This window comes from Sminthopsis crassicaudata, chromosome 2 (genome assembly GCF_048593235.1).
Source record: "Sminthopsis crassicaudata isolate SCR6 chromosome 2, ASM4859323v1, whole genome shotgun sequence".
Lineage (NCBI taxonomy): Eukaryota > Metazoa > Chordata > Mammalia > Dasyuromorphia > Dasyuridae > Sminthopsis > Sminthopsis crassicaudata.
In genome coordinates, this window is record NC_133618.1 from 447,745,780 (window position 1) to 447,768,911 (window position 23,132).

The 23,132-nt window shown below is 36.5% G+C and overlaps 1 protein-coding gene across 1 annotated transcript in view; it reads right to left on the minus strand.

Moving 5' to 3' along the window:
- Nucleotides 1-423: 423 nt before the first annotated feature.
- FAM83D (family with sequence similarity 83 member D) overlaps nucleotides 424-23,132 on the minus strand; it is a 28,070-nt gene continuing 5,361 nt past the window's right edge. The window contains exons 2-4 of the mRNA XM_074292661.1: nucleotides 8,361-8,528; nucleotides 4,072-4,196; nucleotides 424-1,959 (exon numbers count right to left, since the gene is read on the minus strand). Coding sequence (XP_074148762.1) covers nucleotides 951-1,959; nucleotides 4,072-4,196; nucleotides 8,361-8,528 — 1,302 coding nt within the window. The 3' untranslated portion in view covers nucleotides 424-950. The remainder of the gene's footprint in view (nucleotides 1,960-4,071; nucleotides 4,197-8,360; nucleotides 8,529-23,132) is intronic.

Sequence of the window (23,132 nt, forward strand, 5' to 3'; positions counted from 1 at the left end):
TAAAGATCTTATTCTCATCTTTAAATTTTCTTATGATTATGATAATAATAGCTCTTCAAGGTTTAGAATTTAACACATGAAGTTTTATTTGAACATCATAGTAGACCCTTTGCTATCATTAGCCCCATTTTACGGATGTGGAAATGCAGGCTTGCAGAAGGTAGATGAGATGCCCAAGATCACATAGCTAGTAAGTATCTTCAGCGGGAATCAGACAGGTCTATCAGCATTCTCTGCAATATGCTATATTGTCTCTCTATGAGTCTCTAATTCCATTGGAATTCTCAATTTCTTTCCCTTTTAACAGCAATAAGTTTATTCATTGGTTGTCTAGTTATTTCCTAACTCATGAAATATCCCTCTAATATTAAAGGTACAGTTTAATTCTTATAAATCTATACCAAAGCAATCAAACAGAAATTCTATCCACATGAATATTTATTTAATACTAAGAACATACAGTTAAAAAGAAAATTCATTTTGACCTAAGGAAGAGGTTTTTTTGGTGTTTTTTTTTTTAAATAACAATATAAGGCGTGTAATAAGAGCATCAGCATCTAAAATAAAATAGATTATATATTCATACAAGGAAAATACCCAAGTGCAATTCTATGTCTCGCCTGAATCTTGAATATACTAGAAACCCTCTAAATAGTAGCCCATAAAAAATAACTGTTCTAACTGCAACCAACATAAAATTGTACAAGTCAACATAAAATAAAATTATCATTACTTAAAATAATGCATACTACAAAGGATTCAAAGAAAACAGGCTGGTTAAGATTGCATGTTTTAGGAGGTAAAGGAAGGCACCTTGGCACATAGGGCATTTTTAATCAAGAACACTTAGACTTAAGTAGTCTGCAGAAAGGAGGGCTCACTGGCAAGACCTGCTGCACTGCTGGCAAGAGCTCATTTGATGCCCAAAGTCGGCTAACAAGAAACATCAGTCACCGGTATGAAGGGTACAATGCAATATCCCGAATGGCAAGTAAATTGTTGCCAACTCCACTAAGTGGTGTTCTGGTATAACTCCCAGGATTACAGCCCAAGTAGCTTTCAGCCAAAACTGTTCTCCTAGACAGCAAGGTCAGCATGTGGTTAAGCCGAGATCTGATGCCAGAAAAGTGAAACTGTCTCTCTTTATTCAAGTTTCTGAAAGAGTCCCTCAAGCACACATCCATCTGGGGGTTGTGAGAGTATTTAGGATAGCCAGGATTCAGAAACTCAGTGGCTCTAGTGGAGGAATGGGAGCCAACAGAACTCGCCACAGAGCCTTGGGAAGACAAAGAAGAAAAGGACCTCACACTGGAGGATGTCGATGGAGCAGTGGACATTTTAGATGTTGGGGATACATCTTTTGAGCGGGTCCCCTGAGAAAAGGATGGTTCCACAAGTTCACTTACAGTCTGGGTGGTGACAGACTTGGACAAAAGCATTGTTTGTGAACCAGTTGCTCTAGTCATCACCACAGTTTGGGTTCCATCACACACTGTAAGAACGTGGGTTTGGGTCCCCACCTCACAGGTGTTCATTGCCAGCATCGTCTCCCATGGCTCTGTTTGAGTGGAGACATCATTCGCTTTTAGGAGCTCTAATTCAGCCTCTTGACTTAGGCAGTCCTCCTCACTAATGGTAGAAGTCTCTGGATCATAGCAGGTAGTTTCCATCTTCTCCTCCACAGGTACCTCCGAACCCACATCGGCTTTGCTAGGAGTACTTGAGAGTCTGGCTAGCCGCATCCTCAGGAGGTTGCCCAAAGTGAGTTCCCTAGACGGGGGTTTTCTGTTGATCAGGTGGTCAAACTTGTCACTGTTTCTACATACAGACAAGAGCTTAGAACTGATTGGCTTTGACTGGGCGTAGAGAATCCGGAACTCTAAGTCAAAATGCTCAACCACTTGGCCTGACAGAATGACCAAGTTGCTGCTATTTAATTTGCCATCAGTCCAGGTAAAACTAAAGATAAGAAACAAAATCACTATTTAGAAAAATTTAGTTGTAATTATATGTCATAAAATATAATGCTAACAGATTTATACTATTAAAACTTTAATAGTCATGAAATGACTATTAAATGACCAGAAATGTAAATTAAAATCAAGTGTGGATCACAGCTATAGGAACACAAATCAAACCAGATAACAGTGTGAATTTTTTTAAAAGCAAAAATAAAAAAAATTCACATCTGAATGAGTATTTTCTTCAAAATAATAGCCTTAGGGGATCACATGCTTATTGTAAGAATGTTTTGAGCACAAGCAACATGAATGGCTTTTCTCTTTTGGGATTTTATCTTCAGACACAATTTATAAGACACAAGAAAATCAATTGCATTCTTTACACATCATTTTGGCCTAAAGGATTTATTATTTTTCAACTTCATTGCTTCAAATATTTTCATAGGATCATAAGATTAAGAGCTTAAAGAGAATCTACAGATCATGTATCCAACTCTTATTTTATAGATGATAAAATTGAGGACCCAAAAGAAGAAATACTTGCTGAAGGTCACACAGCTGTTATGCAAGAGCTGGGATTTGAACTTGAAGCCCAAGACTCTAAACTTAACACATTTCTGATTGTTTTTAAACCCCAAATTTCATAAAAGACCAGTTTTCTACCACTGCAGAGATTAAAAATAAATAAAAATAATTATTGCTGACATACTGAATGTTTTTACCTTTTCATATTTATCTCACTGGTCTCCTATCCCTTTCTGCTAAAATGAGAGCTACACCTGTCAGAATGAAGGACGGAAGCAAGAGTCCTCATGTTTTCTTCTAGACTAAGTATGAAAGGCTATTGATTTTATCTTTTCCCTTTTCTTTCCTTCCCAGCTGCCCCAGCTCTCCTCTAGAGTCATAGTCATTACACTAGATAAGTTAAATGGCCTGAGGCAAATGCTTCTGTGTTACAGCAATGGTGAACTGGAAAAATCTGCTCAGTTATATAATAAGCAGAATGGTTCTTGTCATCTTCCTTCTTTCTTCTGTTCCACTTTTGCTCACTCCAAAAGACTCAATCCAGTTTTCCATTGAATTCCTAATCTCTGAGCTCTTCTCAGAAATAAGAAATTTGATTCAACTGGGACAAAATTCAAAAACCAAGGACAAACAAAAAAATAAAAATAATAATAAAAAAAAGCTAACAACCTAAGTTTGCTTTTTATAGAAAATCTATATATTAGAATTTACTAGTTTAGTTTGAGGTATTAAGCACTGCTATAGATTCCTAAAGGGCCAAAAGAAAGTGTCGAGAGCAAAGCAAACATGGATGTCCAATTTGGGCCTTCCCTGGATCATCAGAAAGTATGATCTTGGGACCAATCCCAACTTCTGTGTCTGAAAGAGTAGGAGACATGATTTAAATGAAATAATCCTTTTTAAAATTCAAAGCTTCATCATGGTGGATTTATAATATTCTACCAGACTGTGCAATGCCTAACCCTGGGGTCACAAAGTTTCTACTCACAGAATGCAAGCTCTGGCAAACCTTCATCAAGGTAAAAACAGTTGTGAGTATTAATTTTCTGATGGGCTGTGTCTCCTGAAACCAACCTAATTATGAGAAGGGATAAAACCAGAAAGCTAACCATCAGAGAATGATTTTTTTGGAGCAGCATCAATTTGTGAAAATCAATTTATAAAAGATGTGGAAGGGGTACTAGTTTGTATTAGTAAAGTTATTAGTCACTCTCAACAAAACTGCAGGTTTTTCTTCTAGATTTAATTTTTTTTCTTTGAAGGGAGGGTGACTCAGACTTATTTCATTGGTATAAGGATATTTCGTGAAGAAATTCAATCAATTCAAATCTCCTACTGTTCTGCAACTTACAGTATCAGAAAGTTGCCTTGGGCACTTAGAGGTTAATTGTCATGCCCAGAATATGCCATGAGGAAGGTTTGAAACTAGGTCTTCCAGCCCCTAAGGCCAAGTTTGTATGTAAATATAACTCACTACTCCATGCTGCCTCTCTTTTCTAGAATTAAATAATTTCATATTTTCAAATACTTAACTATGGGGAGAAAACAACTTACCTTTTGCAAAAAAATTTAAGTTTGAACTTACCCATAAGAGCCAGTTGCTACTCTAATGCCATCAATCAACATGAATTTCTCATGGATCTTCCCAACAATCTTAGTTCCTGACCTTGCATAGTATGTATTTCCAGTAATAGTTCGAACTGTCATAAGCTGTTTTGGGAGAAAAAAAAAAGTTTAAAAGTCTTAAGCTCAGCTATCCAACATACCAGTGATATAAGATAAGATTCATTTATGGTTGCAAACTAAGTCTACCTTTTTTTTTTTTTTTAAATAAAGCTTTTTAATTTTCAAAACATATGCATAGATAGTTTTCAACATTCACCCTTGCAAAACCTTGGGTTCAAATTTTTTTTCTCCATTCCTCTTACCCTCTTTCTTAGATACAACCCTACTTGTTGGCAGACAAATAGCTGGTAATCACATCCACCTACTTGACAGAATTATCAGTTTATACTCCAGGGTCAATCTAATTTCTCACTTTGTACTGCCATGTACCATTCCTTCATCTAGACAAATTATGTTAAACTCAAATAGAAACAGGGCTACTAAGCCATACAAAAGGATCTCTGCAGACTGCATAGTGACTTGAAAAAACACACATTAATATCATCTGTGTTCTATTGTACGTTTGTTTATTTTGTTAAAATATTTCCCAATTACCTTTTAATCTGGCTTCAGCAATACTCTGAAATATTGTGGAGGGAAATCTGGTGTTTGATATCTCAGGGCTAGACTATTCTCTTAACATTCTTATTGTCTATTTGTGATGCACTCAAAAGAAAGTTGTACCTGTTTCAACATTAGCAGAAAGCCCAAACCCCCAAAATTAATTTTGGAACAAATTTTGGTAAATATGGAAAAAGTTTAAAAAAAAATAAAGACAAACAATAAAAAGTCATCATTTGGGAACGCTCTCCTATTTTCCTCCCTCACCTTGATAACGTTGCAAAGCTAAATTCAATACTATATTTATTCCCCTGAACCCTATTTGTTTTCACAAAATTAACAATATAGTTAAGAGCTGCTATCACAAAAGTACAGCAGTATAGAGGAGAGCATAAAAAAGGAAAAAGGACCCACATGTGCAAAAATGTTTGTAGCAGATCTTTCTGTAGTGACAAAGAACTGGAAACTGAGTGGATGGCTCATCAGTTGAAGAATGCCTATATAAGTTATAGTATATGAATGTTATGAAATATTGTTCTGTAAGAAGTGATGAGCAGACTGATTTTAGAAAGGCCTAGAGAGACTTACATGAACTGATGCTGAGTGAAATGAGCAGGACCAGGAAAACATTGTATACAATATCAACAGCAAGTTTGTGTAATGTGATAATTGTATAAATATGTATGCATATATTGGATTTAACATATATTTCTGCCATGTTTAACATATATTGGACTACTTCCCATCTAGGGGAGGGCATGGAGGAAGGGAGGGAAAATTGGAACACAGGGTTTTTCAAGGGCTAATGTTGAAGAATTGCCCATGTATATGTTTTGAAAATTTTTTTTAAATAACAAAAATAAATAAACCTTAATAAAAATAAAATATATAAAAATAACTTAACAAAAATATTAAATAAACTTTCATACTTAGAAGAAAAAAAAGATTGTGTGATGAGCAACTATCATAGACTTAGCTCTTCTCAGCAATACAGTAATCCAAGACAATTCCAATAGACTTTGGATGGAAAATGCCATCTGCATCCAGAGAAAGAACTCTGGAGATTGAATGTGGATCACAGCAAACTATTTTCACCTTTGTTGTTAATGTTTTCTTGTGGTTTTTCCCTTTTGTTGTGATTTTTTTTTCTTAACATGACTCATAGGGAAATATGCAAAAATTGATTATATGTGTATAACCTATATCAGTTTGCATCCTGTCTTGGGGAGAGAAGGAAAAAAATTGGCATTCAAAATCTTATAAAAATGAATGTTGAAAACAATAAAATAAAATAAAATAAAGGAATTTGGGGGAGAATTATTTTGTAAAGCAAAATTTTTTTTGTATTGCAAAAAATCACTACTACCACTAAAAAAATAAAAAAAAAGAAAAGAAAAGAAAAAGAAAGAAAGAAAAGGGCACAGGCAATGTGTCATAGAATAAGGTCCAAGTCTAATGCTTTCCCTACACTCGTCTTTATTAGTTACAGTGCTGCCAGTAGAACCTTATGGATGGTACTGGCACTGCTGTAAGTTATATATTCAATGATGGTCTTTCCAACAGCTTCACTTTCTTATTTTCATACTTGATGTCAATTTCTTTCCAAACTGTGGATCTATGATAATCTGCTTGATTGAATAAAAGTATTGGAAATTGCAGGCTTTTATTAATACTTTAATAACACGACTGACATAGGCAAGTCAAAAACCATTTAGTGGTCTGTTCCTTAGTTTCTTTATCATAGCAGGAAGCAGAATAAACCTGAGCTCTTATAAAATGCTCTCGAATTTCTGCAAATAGAAATATTTAACAAAGAAGCAGATATATTGAGAACTTAAGTAGTAAACAACAGATGCCAAACAGTAGCCAATTTTTCCTGAGTCCTAGAGCTTGTATATTTTAAAACTATCGCTCTAATTTTATTTTTTTGCTGGCAAATCAGATCCCTTTGGAAAGGCAACATGGCACAGTAGATAAAGATATGGCCTCAGAATAAGAAAGATCTGATTTTCACTACTGATCAGAGAAATGCAAATTAAGACAACTCTGAGATACCACTACACACCTGTCAGATTGGCTAAGATGACAGGAACAAATAATGATGAATGTTGGAGGGGCTGTGGGAAAACTGGGACACTGATGCATTGTTGGTGGAGTTGTGAAAGAATCCAACCATTCTGGAGAGCAATCTGGAATTATGCCCAAAAAGTTGTCAAACAGTGCATACCCTTTGACCCAGCATTGCTGTTATTGGGATTATATCCCAAAGAAATACTAAAGAGTGGAAAGGGACCTGTATGTGCCAAAATGTTTGTGGCAGCTCTTTTTGTTGTAGCTAGAAACTGGAAGTTGAATGGATGTCCATCAATTGGAGAATGGTTGGGTAAATTGTGGTATATGAAGGTTATGGAATATTATTGCTCTGTAAGAAATGACCAGCAGGAGGAATACAGAGAGGCTTGGAGAGACTTAAATCAACTGTTGCTGAGTGAAATGAGCAGAACCAGAACATCACTATACACTTCAACAACAATACTGTATGAGGATGTATTCTGATAGAAGTGGAAATCTTCAACATAAAGAAGATCCAACTCACTTCCAGGTGATCAATGATGGACAGAAATAACTATACCCAGAGAAGGAACACTGGGAAGCGAATGTAAATTGTTAGCACTACTGTCTATCTACCCAGGTTACTTATACCTTCGGAAGCTAATAATTAATGTGCAACAAGAAAAAGGTATTTACACACATATATTGTATCTAGGTTATATTGTAACACATGTAAAATGTATGGGATTACCTGTCATCGGGGGGAGGGAGTGGAGGGAGGGAGGGGATAATTTGGAAAAATGAATTAAAAAAAAAAAAAAAAAAAAAAAAAAAAAGATCTGATTTTGAGTCTCTCCTCTGACATTTACTATCTATATTATGGCTCTGAGCAAGTCATGATTTCTCAGTCCCCAGGAAACTCCAAGACTCTGAGTTGTAGGAGTTTTTTGTACAAATAAAACTACAGGGCCAAGATTCTTTTATATTAACATAAAATGAATATGGTTATTCTTAATGCTAAGTTAAAATCTGGCTTCAGAAGCTTACTGGCTATGTGATAACTTCTATCTGCCTCAGTTTCTTTAACTATAAAATGGGGATAATAATAGCACTACCTCCCAGGGTTGCTGTGGTATAAAATGACTTGATATTTGTAGTGTTTTACAAAACTCAAGGCCTAATTTTTTTTAAGCCAGCTATTTTTTTCTAATTAAAAACTACTTGTAAGTAAATTCCCCTAACAAACCTATATACTACCAACTCTAGTCCCCACTTAGTTATTTATATATACAATTTTAAAATTCAAAACATGTAATTTTAATCAGGATCAGAATCAGGAAAAAAAGGCCTTCTTAACTCCACATGAAATTAGAAGCCTGTTTACTGTAGAAATAAATGTAACTAGTTCCAAGGACAACAAAAGATCTAAAATATTAATTAGTCTACTAGATAGAACTAAGTTGATTTTTTTTTTTTTTTTTTTTTTTTGCTAAGGCAATTGGGGTTAAGTGACTTGCCCAGGGATAAGATAAATTTTTAATAAATGTAGTCAGTATCAATATATTTTCCCTTGCCATTAGACACTTTGGTACAAACCTTTTCCTGTTCAGGATGAACTCTTAGATTCACACACATATCCAGGAAGTGACGGATTAGACCCTGGTCCAGAAGAATGTAGACGGCCACCTCTTGCTTTCTACATACTTCCTGTAGGTCTCTGAAGATGTCAATATCTGTGAATGACTCCATAACCACAGCAATAACCTAAGGCAAGATAGAAAGATGGGAACAGAGCTCTTACTTCACAGCAGGTATAGGTCCCTTCTAGCTGTCAAGACAGTCCTTATGTGGGAAGAGATGGAAGGGACTTTGACCTCACAATACTTATCCAACTGCCCATCAGCAATTTCCATTTTCTCTTCTCAATTTACTAATCCCAGTATCTCCTTTATAATCCTATTATCAAATATGTTCAGCACAAATATGTTAGACTAAAATATGTTTTATTTTGTTTTAGTTTGGGGGAAGGGATTGGGAGTCTGTAGGCTGACCGGAGAGTTTGCTTACAAGTCTGGCTGTATGGGGTGACTGTGAGAGACAAGGAGTCCCTCAGTAGCACCCCCAGGCCGGATCAGATAGTGTTCAGAAAAAGAACAAAGAAGACTTAGATGGCCCATGGTCAGGAACAAGCTTTCCCATGGGAGGAAGCATCCTTTGCTGTTCACATTAACTGTGATACCAAAGTTGCCATACTCCAGCTCCCACCATACAAATGTATCCTAATAAAATTTAATAGCTCCTATGTTCCAATGGTTACATGGCCCAGCTCTCCTTCAATTGTCTTTTGACTTTCTAATTCCTCAAAGGTAATTTATGCCCACCAGCTTCAGTGTGCACCTTGTGGGGTGTGTGGGAAGTCCAGGGAATGCTGTTACCTCCCATGTGAGCCTGGCCGAGCCTTTTCCAGACTGCTGACCACCCGGAGTGTCCAGCCGTGGCTCCAAGAGGGGCCACACCCCACTAAGCTGCCTCAGCAAACAGGCGGGCCAGGCTGGGATAACTGTCGGGCCTCCAACCCATCAGTAAGTGAGGGGAACAGCTCCCCCAGCCTGTGAAGGCTTCCCACAGTGAGATGGAAACCTGGCTATGGAGATGGCTGAAGCAAGTGCTGTTCTAGTCAGACCCCAAGGGCCGGTCATCCCTTGTGACCACTGAAAAGGAAGGAGGAATACCGCACCTGCTGCCTGCCAAGAACTCTGTAACTGGGGTCAAAAGTTACCCAGGACCCTCATGCCAAAGTCATAGGCCTCTCCTTAGCTCTCATCCTCCCCAAACTTGGTATCACTTTACCTTGTCGACTTTGTAAAGGTTGCCCTGCTTTTTGCTCCTGTGATACCACATTCTACTCTTTGTCCTTTACCCTCTCCATCTTTTTTTCATTTCCCTTGCTGGCTCTTGTGTCTCCCAGCTTCTAACCATGGATGTTCCCAAGATTCTCTCTGGTTCTTCTGTCTCTACATTTACTTCCTGATTTAGTTCTCTCTCCATCCTTTTTCTAAGACTCCTGGGCTAGAAACTTGAAGTCATTTACATTCCTTTTATCTTCTCTATCTAAGGACATCAACTATGTAGAAAAGAAACAGAAGAAAAGCACACTAGAATTTAAGAGTCAAAAGTAGAGTTCAGCTCTATGATCTAACAGTGGTGTATGACCTTACCAAGTCATTTCCCTTCCACTGAATTTGTTCTCTTTTCTAAAATGAGAAGAGTGATCTAGATCAAAACTCCCTAAACTGTGGGTCATAATCCCACATGGGGTCACATAACTAAATGTGAAGATCATGAAATCTATAACCAACTCTGAAAATGTTGAAGATGCCCTAGTTTCTGGAATATTAGATAGTGTGCTAAGATTTAATTCTTTATATCAAAATCAACAAGCACATTGATCTCATTAGGATGTAAATTTGCTTTCATTTTAATGGTAAAATTATATGTATACCAAAGAATTGTTTTAGAATAAATTTCTTTATTACTTATTATTTTTCTTTTTTAAATTTATTTTTATAATTTTTTTATTTTTCAAAATATATGCAAAGACAGTTTTCAACCTTTGCAAAATCTTGTGTTCCAAATTTCTCTCCTTTCTTCTTTCCCTAGACAGCAAATAACCCAATAAAGGTTAAAAATATACAATTCTTCTAAACATATTTCCACATTTATTGCTTCACAAGAAAAATCAGATGTGGTTTATTATCAGTAAATTTTGATCTGTATACCTATTTTATATATCTATATACCTGGGGTCACAAAAAATTTCTTGGATAAAAGGAGGTCACAAGTGGAAAAAGTTTAAGAGGCCCTGAACTAGATGATAACTAAGGAAACTAATGCACCATTGGTAAAGTTGTGAACTGACTCTACCATTCTAGAGAGCAATTTGGAAATGTGCCCAAAGGACGATAAAACAGTGCTTACTTTTCCATTTGGCAATACTACTATATTCCAAAGGCATTCAAGAAAATGGAAAAGGACCTTTTTGTACAAAAATAGTTGTAGCAGCTTTAACTAGAGAGATGTCTCGGAGAGTCTGGAGAAGTTCGATGTCTTATCTCAAATCACAAAGTCAGAAAATGTTAGAGGCAAGAGTTGACTTCAGGCTTTGGGGTCTCCCAGATTATTCACTATGCTTTGTCTCTGCTCCAGTGGGGACACATTAGGTAAAAGCTCTCAGTTTGTTGATTAGATAGCAGTAGTTCTGAAGCTACTGTCATGGCCTTTTGGGGCTGTGAGGGACCACTACCTCGTGGTAGAGCATTATTTTCCAGCAAGGTTGTGTAGGTGCTGATTACATGCCAAACACCTTTACAAGTCCATGCAAAGGAAGCTAACTACTTGCCAAAAGCCAAAGTTAAGAGAGGATTAACATTTCATTTTCATTCTAGTCACTGGAAACTGTAGATCTTGGCTACCAGTCTCACCAATCAGCCATCAAAAACAAAGGCCCTTTGTCTACTTTGGCAGAGTGCCTGGAGATTCATGCTTTGCCCAGGTCTGGGAAAGGTGAGTATTCTCTTTAGTCATCTTCTTCCTCACCATCCCTTCTAACCCTGAGAGTTCCCTAAACAGCACTGGTCCCTGCAAAGTGGAAGATAGGACTTAGAAATGTTGGTAGGAAATGGGATTATATTACTAAATTAGGAACAATTTCATATGTTTTTGAGTGCAGTCTATAAACATCTATTATGGGATAAAAGTAAGGACCGAATATCAAGTTTCTATGATCACGCTTTTTTTCTACCTCCTCCCTTAACTGCTCCACTACCTACCTGATCTTATACTAATCCAGACTCTCCTGGGAATATTTCCTAAGCAAGTGTACTTATTCATTTAATAAATGCTCACTGAATTAACTTGAAAAGTATAACTATATCATTCCTGGATCGATGCCTTCAAATATTATCATGAAATGATATTTTTTTTCTTTTAAATCTAACTAGGCTTCATAACATCAGCAGCTTCACTTGGGTGTCAAAATGATTTTTGCCCATGCTGACCCCCCTATCTTGTGAAAGGGTAAGGAAAGCTTCATGGCACTTGGCCCCAAGGCCAGGAAGGGACCTGGGAAGCTTCAGATTCTAACCTCGAAAGAATAACTGATTTCCCCAAGCAAAATAACTGCCAAGTTCCAAAAAGTAACTGGGAAATAGTGGAGCTTCTCTAAAAGTGAGTTAAGGAGAAGTACAGGCTACCTTCCAAATCAAATATTGATTTGCCATTTAGTGGAACAATGGCATGACTAATGCCATTATGTTATTAAGCATTAGATTCTTGCTCCTTGTTAATTTATTGACTTCACAAATATCACACCCTCTCCCATTCAGGCTGTGAGTCAAAGATCTAAAAATCAGCCCATAGGTTTTAAAGATTTCCTTTCTCCATTTTGTTTGTATCTTATATCTAAGCATAAAGCCTATTAAACGAATTTCTCAGAGAAGGTCTTTTTCCATTTTAGTCAGAGACACTCATTAGAAGGCAGTCATTCCTTGATGCCGGGGTGGTTGCCTAGCTAGGTGCTGTTAGATATTCATGCCCGTGTGAAATAAATGTGGCAAGCTTTCTGGAGTGCCTGCTCATATTGTTTGACCAGAACCAAATGAGAAACCCAAAGCTAGAATAGAAAGAGACCTAGTTCTCACTACCTGAGGTCTGACAAAGGAAGCAAAAGGAGCGCTCCACCCTAAAGAGCCTAGGACAAGACACACCCCACTCTGAGAATACACTGCATTTCTCCAGTCATTCCACACAAGCTAGAACCCGTTCTTTTAGGTCACAGAACCACAAAATGTTGGAGCTGGAAAGAGCCTTAGAGATCATTTAGTCCAACTCCTATTTTACAGATGAGGAATTAGGACTTTGTGAGTTCTCTAGAAAAATACTGATTTGCAAATTGTAAAGTTCTAATATTAACAAAGTAACTATTTACTAGATTTGGTTAGGTAAGATTCAGACAAGTTGGAAGTAGGAGGAGTGGGCCTTGATTCTTGTACAAGTTCACATCACTCTGATTATAATAGCCATGGAAGTTATGACCTATATATTTTGTCTGTTAGGAAAGTGAAAGTTAAGGATCTAAACCTTTATTTTTTTGTTTAAATTTTTTTTAAAAGATCTTTAAAGTTTTTAGTTCCAAATTCTATGCTTCCCTGTTCTACCACTTCCCTGAAACAGTAAACAATCTGAATAGGTTATACATATGCAATTATGTAAAACATTTCCATAATAGTCATTTTATACAATAAAAAAATGAAAGGAAGTGAAAAATATCGTGCTTCAGTCTGTATTCATTCAGTATCAGTTTTCTCTGGAGGCAAATAGCATGCTTCATTAAGCCTTTGGGATTGTCTTGGATCATTTTATTGCTGAGAATAGCTAAGTCATACACAATTCTTCATTTAACAATATTGCTATTACTGCATAGAACATTCTCCTGGCTCTGTTCACTTTGCGTCAGTTTATGCAAGTCTTTCCAGGTTTTTCTGAAATCATCCTCCTTGTCATTTCTTGTATGTAGCGCAATAGCATTCCATCACAATCATATAATCATATAGCCTTTTAGCCATTCCCCAATTGATGGGCATTTCTTGGATTTACAATTCTTAACCACCACACACACACAAAATAGCTGCTACAACTATTTTTGTACAAATAGGTCCTTTTCCATTTTCTTGGATGCCTTTGGGATATAGTAGTATTGCTTAATGAAAGAGTAAGCACAAATTTATAGCCCTTTAGGCATATTTCCAAATTGCTCTCCAGAATGGTAGGGTCAATTCACAACTCTACTAATGGTGTATTAATGTCCCAATTTTCCCAAATCCCCCACAATAGCCAATATTTCCTTTTTTTGTAATAAGGGCCACTCTGATAGGTGTAAGGTGATACCCTCAAAGTTATTTTAGTTTGAACTTCTCTGATCAATAGTGATTCTAAAATTTATTTCTGAATTATTCTGTTTAATAAACCCCACTTCAAATCTGGAGATCAAGAGATTGGATGAATTAGAGCCTTACACTAAGAATTTAAGACTAAAAACCACTGCAGTGTTTTTGGGTTGTTTTTTTTTTTGGGGGGGGGGGGAAATTATCTACATGCTCTCATTTTCTTCTGTTAAAATGAAGAGAACTAGCTGGCTTCTTTGATTTAAAAAGGAAAGGGAATAAATTTTTTTTAAGCACCTATTCTATGCCAGGGATTAGCACTTTCTGAATATTACCTTATTTGAATATTAAAAAAAGTTTAAAACAACTTCTGAAGAAATAAATGACTGAAAGCATCTTTTTCCTTTCAATAGAATGTGGGAAAATTTGGATGTAGAATACTTGATATGTTATCATCTGTAGTCATTATATTGGTTGGTTTCACTAAACTATTTTTGTCATGGGGAAGGACTCATGGGGAAATCAAGGTTCTTTTTTAATATTTTGTTTTAAAGGTGTCCATTGTCTGGTCATCATCTAGTTCAATTTATTTGTTTCATTTAAAAACAAAATGAAGTCTGAATAAGAGAAATAATTTATTCAAAGTCAATTATATATAGTAAATGGCATAGGCAAGATTTGAAAATGTATCTTCCAACTTATCAGGGCTATTCCCTGTAAACTAGTAATTCTCAATATAAGGACACCTTTCCTACCCCTTCAGGAGCAGCTAGATGGTACAGTGGATAGAACTCAGAAAGACCTGAGTTCAAGTGTGACCTCAGACATTTAATATTTCCCAGCTGTATGACCCTGGGCAAGTCACTTAATCCCAATTGCCTCAGCAAAGGGATCACAAAGTCAAAATTATTTTCATAATAATATTAAGAAGTTATTTGCCTTTTAAAATATTCTTTCCTGAATTGTCCGTGTTTAACCTGTATTGGATCATGGTTACTCTCCAGGAGAGAGGGAAGAAAAATTTAGAATACATGTTTTTACAAAGGTGAATGATGAAAAACTATCTTTGCATCTTTTTGGAAAAATAAAAGACTTATAAAAATATATGTATATAATTATTCATTCCTTTCCAACTACATATCCTATAGGGCTAAATTTTCTTCACCTACTTCAATGATTAATTGCAGAAGCAGTTATGACAACCCAGTTGTTTTCTATTAAGCCAGATATTAAAGAGATTTGAAAAAAAAATATCCCCCCAAACATCCCCCCAAAAGAGAAAAGAATCTATTTGTACAAAGATATTTATTGCAGCTTTTTTTTTGTGATGGGTAATAATTGGAAATCAAAAGGATGTCCATCAACTGGGGAATGTCTAAACAAGCTATAGTATATGATTGTGATGAAAAATTATTGTGCTAGAAGAAATGACAAGGAGGATGATTTCAGAAAAACCTGGAAAGACTTGCATGAATTGATGCAAAGTGAAGTGAACAGAACCAGGAGAATGTTCTATGCAGTAATAGCAATATTGTTAAGTGAAGAACTGTGAATGACAGGTGTTCTCAGTAATAAAATGATCTAAGACAATCCCAAAGGACTAATAATGAAGCATACTATCTACCTTCAGAGAAAAAACTGATATTGTTTGAACACAGACTAAAACATATAATTTTTCACTTTCTTTCATTCTTTTTCTTTTAGTTGAGTCATTTTGTATAAAATGACTAGTAATGAAAATGTTTTACATGATTGCATATGTAAAACCTATATCTCATTGCTTACTAACTTGGATTAGAGAAAGCAAGAAAGGAACAGAATTTGGAACTCAAATCTTTTTTTTGAATTGTTAAAATTTGTGTTAATATATAATTGGAGGGGAAATAAAATATATTAAATAAAAATTCATTTTTATTAGTTTCAATTCTAATATGGCAAATATTGATAAATATAACCCATACAAACAAAAGCTCTTTCTCTCAGTACTTTCTAAGAGTATAAAAATGGATCTTGAAGCCAAAAAGTTCGAGGACCTTTGCACTACACCATGATGCATGGTACTTATTGTATTATTTCAGCCATGTTTAATATAAAGCTATTATGACTAAAAAAAAGTAGATCTGCCAATTTCAGAGTAAAGTTTTTAGAAGACTCTTGAATTGATCAACACATATATCTATCATCTAGACTAGTCCTGGTACCATTATAAATATGGAAATATTTGCTTTGTATTTATTTTTATTTAGTTTATGTTGTCTAGTAAAATGTAAGCTTCTTGAGGACAGAGACTGCTATACTAGTACATAGTAGAAGTTTAATAAAAGCTTCCTGAATTTAAATCCTTTTGAGTTCTGTTCAAGGGATGTATTAAATTCAAGGTTACATGGTAGATGAATTATTCTAGCCCCAGTTCTTTCTCAGGTTAATTTAAACAGGAAGTCTCTGCCAGTCATTTCTTGCCTCAGTGCCTCAGTTTCCCCTCCCCACCTCATAACATTAAAACAAGTATGTGTACAAAATACAATTGGAATTCTGCCAGTGGAAGGCATTTAGTCAAAGGCATAACAATAATTTGTGTCCTACACTCAACATCCTGTGATACAGAATGCTACCTGCTGACTAATCAGAGCCCCAAATTCTATTTCCTTAAATTACCAAAGTTTACTTGCCACGAGATTTCCTGATTGACATTCAGATTTTTAGGTACTGGGAATAACAACCTTAGTATGTATGTGATGGATGGGGTGGGAGGAGAGATATATACAAGGGAACATGGTTCAACTTCCTGCTCACTGAAGGAATTCCTTTTATAGCATCCCTGATAGATGAACATCCAGAATCTGTTTGAACATTTCTAAGGATAGAGAGGTCACTATGGCCCATTCTATTAGTTATAATTATTATTCAATTTTCTCATATTGAGCCAATGATCTGTTTCCCTATAACTTCTATTTGTCAGTCATGGGTCTGCCTTTCACAAGACAGACTAAATGTGTACCCTATAACTAGAAAACCCTGATCTCATACCAATATATCTCTTTTTTTGTCCAGGCCAAACACAGCAATTCCTTCAATGACATGGTTTTCAGACCCTTTTATTTACATCATCTTCCAGTTTGTCGCCTTTCACAAGACAGACTAAATGTGTACTCTATAACTAGAAAACCCTGATCTCATACCAATATATCTCTTTTTTTGTCCAGGCCAAACATAGCAATTCCTTCAATGACATGGTTTTCAGACCCTTTTATTTACATCATTTTCCAGTTTGTCCAAGTTCCTCTTAAAATGTGGCACCCAACCAAAACTCATCCTATTCCAAATGTAGTTTTGCCCAAGACAGAATACAGCATCATCATTACCTCTGTGGCCTGGGAAATATATGCCAATTACTACAGTTCATTTATTATCTGAAGCGAATGAAAAACTCAGCTTTAATCTCAGTGCTTTTAACTTTGGGGCTTCTAAAATACAATTTGTGAAACTGCCTGTCTTAGAATTAAGGCACTAGAAAAAAATTTCCCCATGCAGAAGCTTCCTCACCTTGGGGACTACCACAAAGTATATACCATAGAACCATCCACTATACATTTAATAAAATGCCTCTACTCAGCATTATAAAAATTATAGTTTGGATATCTTTTTGAAGGGCTGAGAGCCTTTGTTCAAACAGGGTGTTATAACTTCATGCCAGGAAGGCCCAAGCTACTCCATGGGTGGAGAATTAAACAAATTGCTGACCTAATAGAGGGATTGACAGTACATGATTACATTCCCTTTAAATTATTCCAGCATAAAGTGTAGAGATAAGATGAGGCTTAGAAAAGGAAAATAACATATGCAGCAAAACCTTTTTTTTAAGCCATGATTGCTATTTATTTTTAATGCTAACAGTATGGGAACACAGAACATAACTTAGTGGAAAGGACATTAAATCTGGAATACAACCCTGCATTCAAGTCCTGGTTCCATCTTGATACCTTTAGACAAAATTACTTTACCTCTGTGGGCCTCATTTCCTTTATCTTTAAATTAAATTATTTTTGGGACCCCTTTCAGCCCTCAATTCTATGGTCTTCTAATTAGCAAAGAAGTTGATTCTTTCTAATTATATACTCCTCCACTACATACAATATTTGTCATCTTTCACACCAAATTCAACAGAAATAAAATCTCTCTAGAATTCGTCTTAATCTTTTCTCACAATCACATTATTACTTGAAACATTTGCTTATTCAAGAAGGAAAAAACTAGGAAGATCAGTCTCATTCTGGTCCATCTATGACCTAAGATAACTTTAGTTAAAACTGGAAATATAAAGTCAATTCCCATGAAATCTAATTTCTCCTATATAGATCTGTACATTTAGGCTCAGGCTGGATAGGTTCCTATAAGCCCAGCTTACAATATCAACATGAAAGACCTAACAAGAGCAAACATTTATGTAGAACTGGGCAAAACATTTTAAATAAGCTCACTTCAGCTTCATAATCCTGTGACATGTACACTAGCGGTATTATTATCTCCATTTTACAGGTGAGGAAAGAGAAGCCCAGAAACACTGCATCTTGCCCATGGTCATGTAGTTATTAATACCACCAGAGTCTAAACCTGGGTCTTCCCCATCCCAAACCTCTCCTCTGTACCAGCCAATTCTCTCTAGCATTCCAGAATCCCAAAAGAGCAGACTGAGGCAAGAATGGAGCCAGGGATTGAGGTGCACTTAGCCCTTAGGGTCCCTAGCTGATCTAGACACTGAAGCTCCTGTTTGGATGGCTATTTCAATTTCAGAAAAGCTTAAATGATCTGGCCTCTCGAAGGAACAAAAAGTACTATTTCTTACAACAATGCCCGGGGTCATCTCAGCTAGCTCACAAATCCAGCTACATACTTCAGAATTGCTCAACATGGTCATCAATCAGCAACCAGCAAGGAGTTGAGCATATGCTCAATAAGTGGGTGTTGCTAATGATAATGACAACCTACAAAAAGTTCTTCCCTTTAAAGAACTTAAAAATAAAATAATTTTATCCATTAAATAATTTCAGTGAAATGGAAATAGAGAGCTTATTGATCTTTGGAGTTAAATAACTTTTAGAAGCACCTCTCAAAATCTCAAGGTCTCTAAAGACTATGTATTTTTCCCTTTAGGCCAAGGCGTCCACTGAATTTCTACTCTTGATTTCTTGTGGTGGGGGTTTCCCTATCTTTTTTGATGGCTGTACATGGAGAAGTACTGGCAGAGCCTGTCCAAGCTGGAAAGGCTTCAACTATAGACTGGATGGTAGATGAGATGTCTGTCCTTTGAGGAACTAAAGACCTGCTTCCAGAATGACCACAGGGACCCCAGCATCTTCTAAATGCCTTCCATTTAGTTGTATCAGGGTTACAATCTGTTCCAGAGGAGGCTCATGATTCCTCATAGATCCTTGAAATACTACAGTTGGAACAATAAAAGAATGATGGTTATGGGAAATCTTCCTACTCTAAGTGGAATATTCTCTGTGTAGGAATCACAAAGCAATCAAGTAAAAAAAAAAAAAAAAAAAAAAAGGAAGAAAAAGAAAAGATTAGGAAATGTGAACTATGTAAGAATCACTGTATAAGAGCTCCAAGGAATATACAGATAGCAAATCATCCATTAAAACACAGGAGAAACAAAAATAATTAGTTGATTAGTTACTATCCCATAATTGTGATGCATTTGAGATATCTAGGAATATTTTTTATTCAAAGAGTAACTAATTACTATGTTCAAATCCTGTTTTTGTGGTTTGGAGGATCAGTTGTGTAACTTTTAGGTGAACTGCCCATCATCCATGGTGAGGCCTCCAACAAGATTCCTCAATAGCTACTCAACTGGTCTACACTCTTGCTTATAGTAGCAGATAACTTGCTCATCAATAATTATCACTCCTACTAACCCTTAAATTATCAGAAGGATCCCAGATGTTGAGATCATAACAAAAGGGCCCCTTTTGAACGGGGGCACGTGGCTACAGTCTGACTGCTAAAGACTGTGACCACATAGACATGATGAATTAAGATGTCACCCTCCCTAACCCCCCCATTCTAGGGATACCGGATGCTCTAATAGTTAGTTATGGATCTACATAACCAGTATGTTAATAGAAGACTGCTTCCATCCAGTATTTCTCCTAAATCGTAAATGTTCTGAATTTAGGCCCCCATTGACACCACAAGAAATATGTTTGTGCAGGAAAGACAACTTTACTTTAATTCAAATTCGATTAGACAAAACACAAGTTTACTCTAGACAAAACACAAGTTTACTCTGTGCTAAGTGGTAGAAATTAACACAGGAATAAAACAGTCCCTGCCTTCAAGATGCTCCATGGAGGAATGGGAAGGAAGAAAGGAGTAGGCAAAAGAATGGTAGGAGGAGATACAATCCATTGCCAGTCAAGTATAACATGAAGAAAATTGAGAAGGGAGAGGATGCTGACTACTTGTAGGGAGAGAAGGGGAAGGAAAATCATGAAAGACTTTATAAATGGAAGTGACACTGAAGCCAAACCTTGAAGGCAGACAAGGATTCTAAGAGGTGAAGATGAACAGGGAGTTCTTTGAGGCAGTTTGTGCAAATATTGAGAAGAAGCAAGAGATGTGGGGCTTTAATTGGGGAATAGTAATGATTGAAACAAATCTATGAAGGGAAATAGTATGAAATGGATAGGGCAAGAAGGTAGAATGGCTGTGAAGAATCTGAAGTGAGAGGCTATAGCTTGCATTTTATTCTATGACCCCCAGGGAGTCATTGCTCCTGATGTACATTGATTCAGGGAGCAGGATATTCAAAGCAGAAATTCATGAATACATCCTGGTTTGTATTTAACTAAGAGGATAGATCAAATTAGTGGTGAAAATAACAATTCTGTTTCATTGGGGTTGTACAAATTGGACAGATCAGCTTTTTCTTAGATAATACCCTCCCTATTTTCTTCTCCTTGTCCTATATAGTTCACTGGGGATACATGATTAAATGATGGAGACTGTTTTATACAAGACTGACTCTTTTAAGACTATGTTGTTCCCAACTGTCAGTTTGTGGTCTAATTCCATCTACAGCATATAAAATTGAGTGTATGCTCACATCCATCAATTACTTCCTTTTTAAATTTCATTGCAGGGCAAGGCTGACTCTTTCTCTCCTGACCTTGGTCTCGTCCGCCCTCTCCCTCCTCCTCCCAAACCACAGGGCTGGCCCTTCATCCTTGATCCACATTCTGCCATGCATCCATAAAGAGATTTTGCATTTCTGGCACAACCTTGTCAGGGGAGGAAAGAGCGTATCGATTTCAGTAACCTGGTCTCCTGGTGATACTGAATATTAAAAACCCCAAGTGAAAAGACAGGGAAAGCTCGGAGGCTTCCCAGTAAAGATGGCACTTGAGTAGAGGCTGAGAGAGGGATGGCAACGTTCAATCAGTCCTGCCTTGAAAGGACTCCCTGTTCAGCCACGCTTGGAGACCACAGCTGAGTGCTGGACCACAAGCACTTATTGCAACATCTATGCATAGCATCCTCCAACGCCCCAAGTGCTAAGTAAGCACCAGAGGCACCCAGAGGAGACAGCACAAAACTTAACCAGGCCCTGGCCTGTAGGGGGGTACCTTCCCCCCTGCACAGCTCCCTAAGGCTGGGCATTTCAGCTACTGGATGGTGAAGTAGGCACCCAAATGCTGCTTCTTATTCCAAGCCTGAGCTTGCTTTACCACACCTTCAGAACCCTAAAATACGATTAAGATTTTAGTCAGAAGAAGGTAAGAATAGGAATCTCAGGAAAAACAAACAAAAGTGCGTCATTGAGAATAAAAATGTATTTGATAGATGGGAGAAGGCCTGTGTGTGAGAGTAGGCAGTAAGGGTAGAGAGAGACAGGGTAGGTGATATTATGAAGGGCTTTGAATGTCAAAGGAAATTTGGACCTTAGTAATGAGGGGGAGAAGAGTGCAGGAAAGGAACTTGAAAGGAACAGCAGTATTTTGAATTGGTTGGTCTGACAAGGGATAGAAGATGGGCTAGAATTGAAAAGCTCTTCTCATACTGCACATAACTGTAAATTTGCTTTACAACGCTGTGACATCACACTCCCTTTTCAAGGAGTCTGATTACTCTCCTTATCCTATCTTTGTAGCAACTAGGAGGCAAATGGATAGAATGTCAGACCTGGAATCAGTAAGACCTGAGTTCAAATGTGGCCTCAGACACTTCCTAGCTATATGACCCTGGGCAAGTCACTTCACCCTGTTTGCCTCAGTTTCTTCTGTAAAACAAGCTGGAGAAAGAAATGGCAAATACTCCAGTATCTTTGCTAAGAAAACCCCAAATGGGGTCATGAAGAGTCAGACATCAACGAAAATGACTCAACAAAGTCACATCTTTAAGCTTTTTTTCAAAAGAGAAAATAAATACCACTAGTAACTTTACAAATTTTTTCCCTCCTCCTTCTCTAGGATCTCCATTCCTTCCTATTTTTTAAGCAATTGATTTGATTTATCAGGTCCTGATTCTTCCTTTATACCAAAAAACAAACCTCTGGCTAGACAAACAAAAATAAAGATGAATCAATTATTAGTTGAATCAATTAGGTCTGAGAGGTGATGGAGGAGAAAAGATTGAAATAGATCAATGTGCTACAGGAAGCAACAAGTAAAAATGGATGTTATATGGTCATTCAACTTTCTTCCCAGAAATTAATATAATAATGACAATTAAAAAGCTATATTTACATAGTGCTTTAAAGTTTAAAAAGCATTCTACAATTTCTCATTTGATCCTTATAATAACCTTATGGGGAAAAGCTCTCAGCTCTTTAACATTTCTCTGTCCATTATTAATAAAATTATTGTACCTAAAACAGTTATCTCTATGAAATTTCTTGTCATGTTGAACTATCTCTATTTTACTATCAATATTAAAAACCACTTGTTTATCTTGGAACCAAGAAAGGGAGTAGATTATGCAATACTTACTTCCAACCTGTAAGCCTCAAAACAATAACTATAACCTGATAAGATCCTTGTATTTCTGACACTTTACTAATCCTAAGAATGAGAAGTTGATGATATCCCAAAATCCTTCAGTGAAGAGGTAATAGTTCCCTATGTAAAATGTAGATTCAAGAGACCAAGTTACTTTAAGAGGGAGTAAAATACATATTCTCAGCCCCATTGACACCCTGAGAAAATAGTTGTGGTAGCTGAATAGTAAAATTATAATTTTAATAAGAAGACTGCATTAAGTGATTGGGGATTCTACTACCTGTATTCTCCTATCTTACATGGCTGCTGTGAGTATCAAATGAGATCACATATATGCAATCCTGAGCTGCAACATTATCACATTATATCTCCTCTATTAAGTCATCTCTGAACACTCCAATTATGATTTAGAAGGCAGAGAT